This window comes from Bombina bombina, chromosome 5 (genome assembly GCF_027579735.1).
Source record: "Bombina bombina isolate aBomBom1 chromosome 5, aBomBom1.pri, whole genome shotgun sequence".
Taxonomy (NCBI): domain Eukaryota; kingdom Metazoa; phylum Chordata; class Amphibia; order Anura; family Bombinatoridae; genus Bombina; species Bombina bombina.
In genome coordinates, this window is record NC_069503.1 from 827,800,370 (window position 1) to 827,812,398 (window position 12,029).

At 42.4% G+C, this 12,029-nt stretch overlaps 1 protein-coding gene across 1 annotated transcript in view; it reads right to left on the bottom strand.

Annotated features, from left to right (window-relative positions):
• SMCHD1 (structural maintenance of chromosomes flexible hinge domain containing 1) overlaps positions 1-12,029 on the bottom strand; it is a 1,770,687-nt gene that overhangs the window by 563,878 nt on the left and 1,194,780 nt on the right. Inside the window, exon 30 of the mRNA XM_053715865.1 lies at positions 1,827-1,906. Within this exon, the coding sequence (XP_053571840.1) occupies positions 1,827-1,906 (80 nt within the window). The remainder of the gene's footprint in view (positions 1-1,826; positions 1,907-12,029) is intronic.

Consider the following 12,029-nt stretch of genomic DNA (forward strand, 5'->3'; position numbering starts at 1 on the left):
CCAGTATCAAATCCCAGAGAAGAAAAAGTTTTCCAAAGGGAAAAACTGCAACAGTCTTGAGCTTACAAAAACAAATAAAATACATCCTAACCTTATGAAAATAAAGAAAGGCAGCACCCGCAGGTGAACGCCCAGGAAAAATGGACACACTAACAGGACCAGCCAGTCAGAGACCCAATTCCTCCAAAAGCTCAGAACTGGAAATGAGATACACAAAAAAAAAGGTAGACAACAAGGAGAATTACCTTCATCCCTCCACTCGTCTAAAACTGCTTGCCGTCTGGAGCAGAAGACTGAGCAACCAACGACTCGTCAGAATTGGGCTCCTCCAATGCTGCCAACACATGCCTCAGCAGGACACGAAGGCGCAACAATTTATATATCAAAAGGCAAGACTCACCTCCGCTGGGGAATCTGACGACCCTGGCCCGAAGGCTGTACCCCTGAAGCCCCAGTGGACACCGCTTCCCCAGTGGGCTGAACCGATACAGACGATCCCACACCTGACGGGCCCTGGTTAAGAGAACACGGATAAGATCTTCCTGGAAGATGAAAATGCGCCAACGTCATAGATATGGCCAAGCAGAACCGTGCAATAACCTCTTGAGGAAAGAAGCCACCTTCCGGAGAAGGGGTAATGGCAATTGGGACACCTGCCTATGTAGCAACCAAAGGTTCTAGGGAACGCGCCTCACCGGATACGGAATCTTCAGAGGCGGATGGCTCTGCGGACTCTAAGCTCTCCAAATTGGGAGAAAAGAGCACTCTAAAACGGCATACGGAACATAAGTCATGGGGCTGGATCACCCGGCCCCCACATACTCTTCGCAAGAAGCAGAATCTGAATCAGAGATATCCGTCTCCAAAAAAAATCAGAATCCTCCATAACTGGAATATTTGAAATTATGGCCAAAAAAACAAACGGCACCTTACACCCCCAATGGCTGGTGCACTCACCACTTCCTATGTCCCAGACAAGTAGAGAAAAACATACTATTTCGGCTTTCGCAATGCGGTCAGGAATACGGAAATAGAAAACAAAAACGTCACCACGCCCGGTCACAAGGTGCACCATGTAGGCCAAAGAAAAAAACACGCCAATCTACAAGAGCTGCGCAGCTCAAAAAGGCTGGTATGTTCCGCAATAACCACAAGCCCAATCATCACTACACATAAGCAGACAGAATCGCATAACATACATGATTAAAGTCCCCCACTGTTTAATATTAACCCTTGATTCCATAAAGATAAAGGAGTCCCACTGAGACCCTGTCTTCTTCATTTACATACATTACATTGAAAAGGAAAATAAAATAATCTTACCGGAATCTAGTCAGATAGTAGCGTTGCTTCTGACATGGACTTGAGTGAAGAAAGCAGGCAGCTTAAATGCCTTCCCCACTTCCCTCATCCCCCAGTCATTGTTTGCCTGTCGTCACAGGAGGTTGGCAGAGAAGTGTCAGAAGTTTCAAGATAAGAGACTATCTTGAAACTTCTGACACTTCTCTGCCTACCTCCTGTGACGAAAGGCAAACAATGACTGGGGGATGAGGGAAGTGGGGAAGGCATTTAAGTCTTTGGCTGGGGTGTCTTTGCCTCCTCCTGATGGCCAGGTTCTGTATTTCCCAAAAGTAATGAATGCAGCTGTGGACTCTCTCCGTTTAAGAAGAAATCCACAGCTATATCATGATTGCTCTACATGGAATGCAAAACGAATAATCTCTAATTTTACAGCATTGCATTTTTATGTACAAAATGTCTCCAGGCTATATCTGTACATACAATAATTTGTTAAATTAGAATAAAAAGCTTATTTTTGTACTTACTTTGGAGCAGAGAAGGTAACATGTCCAAGGTTGACTTGACCTTGCCCATCAGTTTTCTGCTGCTGATACTGGGGATTCATCTGTTAAGAATATGCAAAGGAAATAAATATAATTAAATGTATGTGTGTATGTATGTGTATATATATATATATATATATATATATATATATATATATATATATATTATATATATATATATATATATATACACAGTTTATACAATCATACATACATACATATATATATATATATACATACACACACATATACGTATATATTACATTAAAAATGTAAAAAAAAAAAAAGGAAAAAATAAGTAACATTTACTAAAATAATATTGAAAATGGCTATAAGCTTTTGGGGGTTAGGATATAGAGGCCACTTTGTGCAGTACAGAAATAAAAGCACTTTGTTCTTGCAAGGTTATACCTAATAAAGCCAAAATAAATAAAACATATTTGAGAGAGCGGGACTTGCCTACTAGAAATTAACTTTATTAGGGGTCTATAGACATAACATTTTATTTGAGCATATAATGACCCATTCCCAAGCAACATTTGGTTTGTTGTAGCTACCCAAGACCACCACCATTTGAAAAAGCAGACAATACTCCTTCAAATGATGGGTCTTGGAGGTCTGTGGCTAGTAAGGATCAAAGAATGAGAGGTTTGAACAGCAACCACCATCCAGCTACCTTATCTGCTATCATATTGCGGTCCCACCCCTCTGTGATGTCACCACATATATTCACAAAGATAACCATATCTTAAATTTTCACTCAGAGGGATTATGTTGTAGCATCAAATTTAAAGAGACATCCCAAATTCAATAAAAAGCTGAAAAGGAAGCTTGGTGGAAGAGGAATAATGGTCTGTGGCTGTTTTTCCTTGTTTGAGCTAGGCCCCTTAGTACCAGTGAAGGGTCAGCTTAATGCTACAGGATACAAAGACATTTTAGGAAAACATAATTTATGTAAGAACTTAACTGACAAATTAATTTCTTTCATATTGGCAAGAGTCTATGAGCTAGTGACGTATCGGATATACAATCCTACCAGGGGGGACAAAGTTGAAAAAATAATTGTGCTTTTATACAAAAATCATAACCACCACAAAAAGGGTGGGTCTCATGGACTCTTGCCATTATGAAAGAAACTAATTTATCAGGTAAGTTCTTACATAAATTATGTTTTCTTTCATGTAATTGGCAAGAGTCCATGAGCTAGTGACGTATGGGATAGAAATATCCAAGATGTGGGAGATCACAGAAGAGTCACTAGAAAGGGAGGGATAAAAAGTAAATTTATGCTTACCTGATAAATTAATTTCTCCTATGGTACGACGAGTCCACGGATTCATCCTTTACTTGCGGGATATTATCCTCCTGCTAATAGGAAGTGGCAAAGAGCACCACAGAAGAGTTGTCTATATAGCTCCTCCCTTAGCTCCACCCCCCAGTCATTCGACCGAAGGTACAGGAAGAAAAAGGAGAAACTAAAAGGTGCAGAGGTGACTGAAGTTTAAAATAAAAAAATATAATCTGTCTTAAAATGACAGGGCGGGCCGTGGACTCGTCGTACCATAGAAGAAATTAATTTATCAGGTAAGCATAAATTTACTTTTCTTCTATAAGGTACAACGAGTCCACGGATTCATCCTTTACTTGTGGGATACAATACCAAAGCTACAGGACACGGATGAACGGGAGGGACAAGACAGATGGTTAAACAGAAGGCACCACTGCTTGAAGAACTTTTCTCCCAAAAATAGCCTCAGAAGAAGCAAAAGGTATGAAGCGAAGACCAAGTCACAGCCTTACAAATCTTTTCAACAGAAGCATAATTTTTGAAAGCCCATGTGGAAGCCACCGCTCTAGTAGAGTGAGCTGTAATCCTTTCAGGAGGCTGCTGTCCAGCAGTCTCGTATGCCAAACAGATGATGCTTTTCAGCCAAACAGAAAGAGAGGTAGCCGTAGCTTTTTGACCTCTACGGTTTCAATAAATAGATAACAAACAAAGAAGATGTTTGACGGAAATCCTTGGTTGCTTGCAAGTAAAACTTCAAAGCACGAACCACGTCCAAGTTGTGCAACAGACGCTCCTTCTTAGAGAAAGGATTAGGACACAGAGAAGGAACAACAATTTCCTGATTGATTAACAACCTTAGGAAGGAATCCAGGTTTGGTACGCAAAACCACCTTATCAGCATGGAAAACAAGATAAGGCGAGTCACATTCAGAAACTCTTCGAGTCGAAGAGAAAGCAACTAAAAACAGAACTTTCCAAGATAGAAGCTTAATATCTATGGGATGCATAGGTTCAAACGGAACCCCTTGAAGAACTTTAAGAACTAAATTCAAACTCCATGGCAGAGCAACAGGTTTAAACACAGGCTTGATTCTATCTGAAGCCTGACAGAACGACTGAACGTCTGGAACATCTGCCAGATGCTTGTGCAGAAGAATTGATAAAGCAAATATCTGTCCCTTTAAGGAACTAGCTGATAGCCCCTTCTCCAATCCTTCTTGGAGAAAGGACAAAATCCTAGGAATCCTGATCTTACTCCATGAGTAGCCTTTGGATTCGCACCAATAAAGATATTTACGCCATATCTTATGATAAATTTTCCTAGCGACAGGCTTTCGAGCCTGAATCAAGGTATCAATGACCAACTCAGAGAAACCCCGCTTGAATAGAATCAAGCGTTCAATCTCCAAGCAGTCAGCTGCAGAGAAACTAGATTTGGATGCTGGAAAGGACCTTGAATCAGAAGGTCCTGTCTCAGTGGCAGAGTCCATGGTGGAAGAGATGACATGTCCACCAGGTCTGCATATTAAGTCCTGCGTGGCCACGCAGGTGCTATCAAAATCACCGAAGCTCTCTCCTGTTTGATTCTGGCAATCAAACGAGGAAGGAGAGGAAATGGTTGAAACACATAAGCCAGGTTGAACGACCAGGTTACTGCTAGAGCATCTATCAGTACTGCCTGAGGATCCCTTGACCTGGACCCGTAACAAGGAAGTTTGGCGTTCAGATGAGACGCCATCAGATCCAATTCTGGTGTGCCCCATTGCTGAATCAATTGTGCAAACACCTCCGGATGGAGTTCCCACTCCCCCGGATGAAAAGTCTGACGACTTAGAAAATCCACTTCCCAGTTCTCCACTCCTGGGATATAGATTTCTGATAGATGGCAAGAGTGAGTCTCTGCCCATCGAATTATTTTGGCAACCTCTATCATCGCTAGAGAACTCTTTGTTCCCCCCTGATGATTGATATATGCTACAGTCGTGATATTGTCCGACTAAAATCTATTGAATCTGGCCGAAGCCATATGAGGCCACGCCTGAAGCGTGTTGAATATCGCTCTCAGTTCTAGAATATTTATCGGGAGGAGAGCCTCCTCCGGAGTCCACAAACCCTGTGCTTTCAGGGAATTCCACCTGTGAGATCTTAGAAAAGCCAACACGATGTCCGTGTGAGATTTGGCTAGTTGGTAAGTCAACGCCTGAATTAAGATATCGTCCAGATAAGGCGCCACTGCTATGCCCCGCGGCCTTAGAACCGCCAGAAGGGACCCTAGCACCTTTGTGAAAATTCTGGGAGCTGTGGCCAACCCGAAGGGAAGAGCCACAAATTGGTAATGGTTGTCCAGAAAGGCGAACCTGAGGAACTGGTGATGATCTTTGTGGATAGGGATGTGTAGATAAGCATCCTTTAAGTCCACGGTGGTCATATATTGACCCTCCTGGATCATTGGTAAAATAGTCCGAATGGTCTCCATCTTGAAGGATGGGACTCAGAGGAACTTGTTTAGGATCTTGAGATCTAAAATTGGTCTGAAGGTTCCCTCTTTTTTGGGAACCACAAACAGATTGGAGTAGAACCCCTGCCCCTGTTCTGTTTTCGGAACTGGGCAGATTACTCCCATGGTATATAGGTCTTCTACACAGCGTAAGAACGCCTCTCTTTTTGTCTGGTTTACAGACAATTGAGAAAGATGGAATCTCCCCCTTGGAGGAGAATCTTTGAAATCCAGAAGATACCCCTGGGTTACAATTTCGAAAGCCCAGGAGTCCTGAACGTCTCTTGCCCAAGCCTGAGCAAAGAGAGAAAGTCTGCCGCCTACTACATCCGGTCCCGGATCGGGGGCTACCCCTTCATGCTGTCTTGGTCGCAGCAGCGGGCTTCTTGGCCTGTTTACCTTTGTTCCAAGTCTGGTTAGGTCTCCAGACTGACTTGGATTGAGCAAAATTCCCCTCTTGCTTTGCAGCAGGGGAAGAGGTAGAGGGACCACCTTTGAAGTTTCGAAAGGACCGAAAATTATTTTGTTTGGTCCTCATCTTATTTGTCTTATCCTGAGGAAGGGCATGCCTTTCCCTCCAGTGATGTCTGAAATGATCTCTTTAAGTTCAGGCCCGAATAGGGTCTTACCCTTGAAAGGGATGGCTAAAAGCTTAGATTTTGATGACACATCAGCAGACCAGGACTTTAGCTCTACGCGCTAAAATGGCAAAAGCTGAATTCTTCGCCGCTAATTTAGCCAGTTGAAAAGCGGCATCTGTAATGAAAGAATTAGCTAGCTTGAAAGCCCTAATTCTATCCAGAATATCATCTAATGGGGTCTCAACCTGAAGAGCCTCCTCCAGAGCCTCGAACCAAAAAGCAGCTGCAGTAGTTACGGGAACAATGCACACTATAGGTTGGAGAAGAAAATCCTGATGAACAAATATTTTCTTTAGGAGACCCTCTAATTTTTTATCCATAGGATCTTTGAAAGCACAACTGTCCTCAATAGGTATAGTTGTACACTTAGCCAGGGTAGAAACAGCTCCCTCCACCTTAGGGACCGTCTGCCACGAGTCCCACATGGTGTCTGACATGGGAAACATTTTCTTTAAAGTAGGAGGGTGAGCGAACGGAATACCTGGTCTATCCCACTCCTTAGTAACAATGTCCGAAATCCTCTTAGGGACCGGAAAAACATCAGTGTAAGCAGGAACCTCTAGAAATCTGTCCAATTTACACAATTTCTCTATAACTACAATAGGGTCAAAATCATCCAGAGTCGCTAAAACCTCTCTGAGCAATAAGCGGAGGTGTTCTAGTTTAAATTTAAAAGCCGTCATATCTGAGTCTGTCTGAGGGAACATCTTTCCTGAATCAGAAATCTCTCCCTCAGACAGCAAATCCCTCACCCCCAACTCAGAGGGTACATCGGATATGGCTAATAAAGCGTCAGAGGGCTCAGCATTTGTTCTCACACCAGACCTACTGCGCTTCCCCTGCAACCCAGGCAGCTTAGATAAAACCTCTGTGAGGGTAGTATTCATAACTGCGGCCATATCTTGCAGGGTGAAAGAATTAGATGCACTAGAAGTACTTGGCGTCGCTTGTGCAGGCGTTAATGGTTGTGACACTTGGGGAGAATTAGATGGCATAACCTGATTCCCTTCTGACTGAGAATCATCCTGTGACATACTTTTAGTAGCTAAAATATGTTCTTTGCAATTTATTGACCTTTCAGTGCATGAGGGACACATTCTAAGTGGGGGTTCCACAGTGGCTTCTAAACATATTGAACAATGACTTTCCTCAATGTCAGACATGTTGAACAGGCTAGTAATGACTACAAACAAGCATGAAAACACTTTATTTAGTGAAAAAAAACAACAATCTTAAAAAACGGTACTGCGCCTTTAAGAGAAAAAAAGCATACACGTTCTGCAAAACTGCTTTAAAATGCACCAAATTTTTCAATTTTTGATAGCAGACTCAATATGTGTAGTTAAGTTTGCCCCACAAGAAAATGTAACATTTAACCCTTTATTGTGCAAACCGGATTGAATTAAGGCCTAAATCCGGAAAATTCACCCCCAGCACCTTGCCACAGCCCTGTTGTGGCGCCTACCTGCCCTCAGGGATTGTAAATATGGGGTTAAAGCTTCAATTTGGCCCAAAACATCCACAAGGGCCCTCAGGAGTTGGAGCTTGCCAAGTGAAAACAACTGCGCATCTGAGGCGCGAAAATAGGCCCCGCCCATCTCACCCGATGTCTCTACAGCGCCGCACCAGAGCAGTTTTAAACTAGCCATGTGGGTTCTGAGACCCAAAAAATAAGCCAAGTGTACCCTCAATAAAGTTGCCCAAAAAACGTTAACAGCACTCCCAGTTCAGAAAACGTTTGCCCACAAACATTCAAAACTCAGTGTCAACCATTTTTTAATTAGCCCCTTATGCAAGCTTAGTAATGCCTTTCTATAGCTCTTAGGATTACTGCTTACCCTTACCCTCACAGGGACATTGTCAGCCTTTCTGAAATACTGTGAGGAATCAGTATAACACCCTTATATGCACATTTATATATGAATAACCGCTCAGTCTCACACCCCACTTCGGGTTTTATTACAAGAATAAACCCTGGTTTGCTCATAGACATGAGGGTGACCAACATAGGTCAAAGGTAGTGGAACAGTACTTATTAGTACCTATACACTGAGGACATACCTGCACTAACTAAATCTAAACTATAACTATAGAATACAAAAGGGGTAATAATTAATTCTAAGGCCCAGAATGGAATTCCTAATATTGAGCAAAGTGTAGCATAGAGTAAACTGGTACGTATATAGATAAGTTAATTTGTTAAATGGAATAGCAAGCAATATGATTCCTGTAAGTTAGCAGCAGTAGATGGCAGTGGTGAGTAAGCGTGCAGCATAGGAATGAATCAGTGAAAAACAATCTCCAATTAGAGTAACCGAATATCAGGCAGAAGTAGCAATACATCAGCAAGTAGTAAAAGTCTTATATATGCCAGTGAAGTGTAAGTATGCGTTATTTGAATAAACACTGTACCGTACATAGATTCTGCCCTCTGGTGCTGCTACTGCTGACAGGTTGCGTGGCTACAGGAAGTCCTGAGTCTGAGATCGTTGTGTCGCTCTGCAGAGTGACGTAACACGATCCAGCGTGTTAGAGATGCAGTACTGTGTGAGAAAAGAAATTGCAGTCTGTGGTGAGTGAAAATCAAAGAAAACACGTTACCAAATAGTGCTGGCAGTATGGTAAACCGCTGAGGGAATTAGAGAGCTGAGATCCCAGGAACAAATAATGAGGATTCAGAGTTCAGTCTGTGATGATCCAAAGTGAGGCTAGAGTGAAGATTCTCAGTAGTATCAAATTACCTAGCAATGATTGATGGACACCGGTAAGCTTAAATAGGATGTGCTGATCACATGATGTAGAAAGTTAAAGTGACAGTATGTCAGTTAGGTGGTTTCTGATAGTATACCCCCCTCAAGAATCCCCTTTCAAATCAAGGACGGGGCCGGTCAGGATGACGTCGATGGAAGAGGGAGACCAACCTCGGAGCTGATATGTTGGAAACAGGTTCCCAGGAATCTTCCTCAGGTCCATAGTCCTTCCAACGAACAAGATACTGTAGAGCACGTCTGTAGATACGAGAATCAAGAATATCGGCAACTTCATAGCTTTTAATATCTGGATCAGGCATGGGAAGAGTAGTCGGTGTGACAGAAGGCCTCGTAGGATTGTGAGGTTTAAGCAAGGATACATGGAAGGTGGGATGTATTTTAAAAGAAGGTGGTAGTTCCAAAGTAACAGCATTTATGTTGAGAACCCTGAGGATTTTGTAAGGTCCGATGAAAAGACTGCCCAATTTCTTGCTAGGAATTTGTAGTTTGAGGTTCTTTGTGGATAACCAAACAAGATCTCCAGGTTTATACGGTGGTGGCTGAGATCTCCGTAGATCATAGTAATGCTTCTGCTTAGCTTGGGCTAATGTCAGGGTTTCCTGTAGTAACTTAAAAGTTTGTTTAAGGCTGTTGATAGAATCCGTTACCATAGGAGAAATGTTGTCATTCCTGTGGAGAAGATGATAAGTAGGGTGATAGCCATAATTTACATAGAAAGGGGTAAGCTTTGTTGAAGAATTGACAGTGTTGTTAAAAGAGAATTCGGCAGTCGGAATAAGAGCATACCAGTCATCCTGTTGGAAGTTGCAAAAACATCTAAGGTATTGTTCAAGAGTCTGGTTAGTCCTCTCGGTCTGACCATTTGACTGGGGATGGTATGCCGAAGTAAGATGTCTGTCAATATTTAAACATTTACAGAGATGAATCCAAAACTTGGAAGTGAAATGGGACCCCCAGTCAGTTGTTATAGAATCAGGGAGACCATGGAGACGTACCACATTTTTTAGGAAAGTTTCAGCTGTTTCCGATGCAGTTGGAAGACCCAGCATAGGAATAAAGTGGGCCATTTTAGAGAACTGGTCGACCACAACTAAAATGGTGTTATGATTGGAGGAAGTAGGAAGATCAACAACAAAATCCATGGCGATATGCCGCCATGGCCTGTCTGCTATAGGTAGAGATAGAAGATGGCCATAAGGTCTGATATGAGAAGGTTTACAGGTAGCACATACAGGACAAGTTTGAACATAATGCTTCACACTGTTTGCAATGCCAGGCCACCAGAAATCCCTTTGGATAAGGTGTAGCATTTTCCGAATACCTGACAGACAGAGGAGTTTCATGTGCATTACGCATAACTGTATCTCTGAGAGTCTGAGGGACATATACCTTCCCCTTCGAATGGAAAAGTCCATGGGAATCTTTTTGTAGCTGTAAGTTTTGTATGCTTGGATCAGTCTTCTTGTGCTTACGGAAATAAGCAACCTGATGCATGGTGATCCCAATGAATTTATGGGGTGGAATTATAGTTTCCTGTGCATACTGCTTGAAAGGTCTAGGTGAGGATCTAGAGAGAGCATCAGCCTTTTGGTTTCTAGAAGCTGGACGATATGTGATTAAAAAGTTAAAACGTGTGAAGAAAAGGCTCCAACGCACTTGGCGAGCGGATAATGTTTTATTAGTCTTTAAATACTGCAAGTTTCTGTGGTCTGTGTAGATAATAATGGGATGGCTTGCGCCTTCCAAAAGATGCCTCCAATATTCGAGAGCTGCCTTGATTGCTAAGAGCTCCTTTTCGCCAATAGAATAGTTTAGTTCGGCATTATTCATAGTCCTAGAATAATACGCTACTGGATGTAGAGGTTCTTCTTCCGTTAGTCTTTGGGATAAAATTGCGCCTAGTGCATAATCCGAAGCATCCACTTCGAGAAAAAACTGCTTCTCGGGATCCGGAAATTGAAGAACAGGAGCGGTGACAAACCTTTTCTTGAGCATGTGGAAAGAACATTCAGCTTCTGGAGTCCAGAGAAATTTGGTTGATTTTCTTGTGAGTGCTGTTAAAGGCTTCACTATTGCTGAGAAATCCTTAATGAACTTTCTGTAAAAATTCGAGAAACCTAGGAATCTCTGTACATCCTTTTTGGAAGCTGGTGGGGGACAGTTGGTAATGGCCTCTACTTTGTTTGACTCCATCCTAATACCTCTAGGGGAAATGTGGTAGCCTAGGAATGAAATAGTCTCGGAATGGAAGATACATTTCTCCAATTTAGCAAACAGCTGGTTCGTTCTAAGTCTGAGCATAACAGTCCTAACATGATTAATGTGGTTATCGATGGTATCTGAATATATGAGGATATCATCCAAATAGATGAATACACAAGTGTCAAGTAGATCTTTAAAGAGATGATTAATGAAATACTGAAATGTGGCGGGTGCGTTGCACAACCCGAATGGCATTACTAGATATTCATAAAGGCCATATCGGGTGCGGAACGCTGTGAGCCACTCGTCTCCCTCTCTCATCCTGACCAAGTTATATGCACCGCGCAAGTCAAGCTTAGTGTATATTTTGGCACCCTGGAGACGTTCAATCAACTCTGGGATGAGAGGGAGAGGATATCGATTTTTTATTGTACACTTATTGAGTTCCCTGTAGTCAATGATTGGTCTAAGGGTGTCATCCTTATTACGGACGAAGAACATACCGGCCCCTGCCGGTGAGGATGACGGCCTTATGAAACCTTTTTCTAAATTTTCATTGAGATATTGTTTCAAATGAGTGAGTTCTGGTTGTGAGAGAGGGTACACATGACTTACAGGAATCTTTGAACCGGGTATGAGATCAATAGGACAATCAAACGGCCTATGGGGTGGCAAAGCTTGAGCTTGTTTTTTGTCAAACACATCTTTGAAATCTGAGTACTCATCTGGGATCAATTGTGTAGAGGACTGTAACAGAATAGGTTCAGGCATGCAGTTAGTTATACA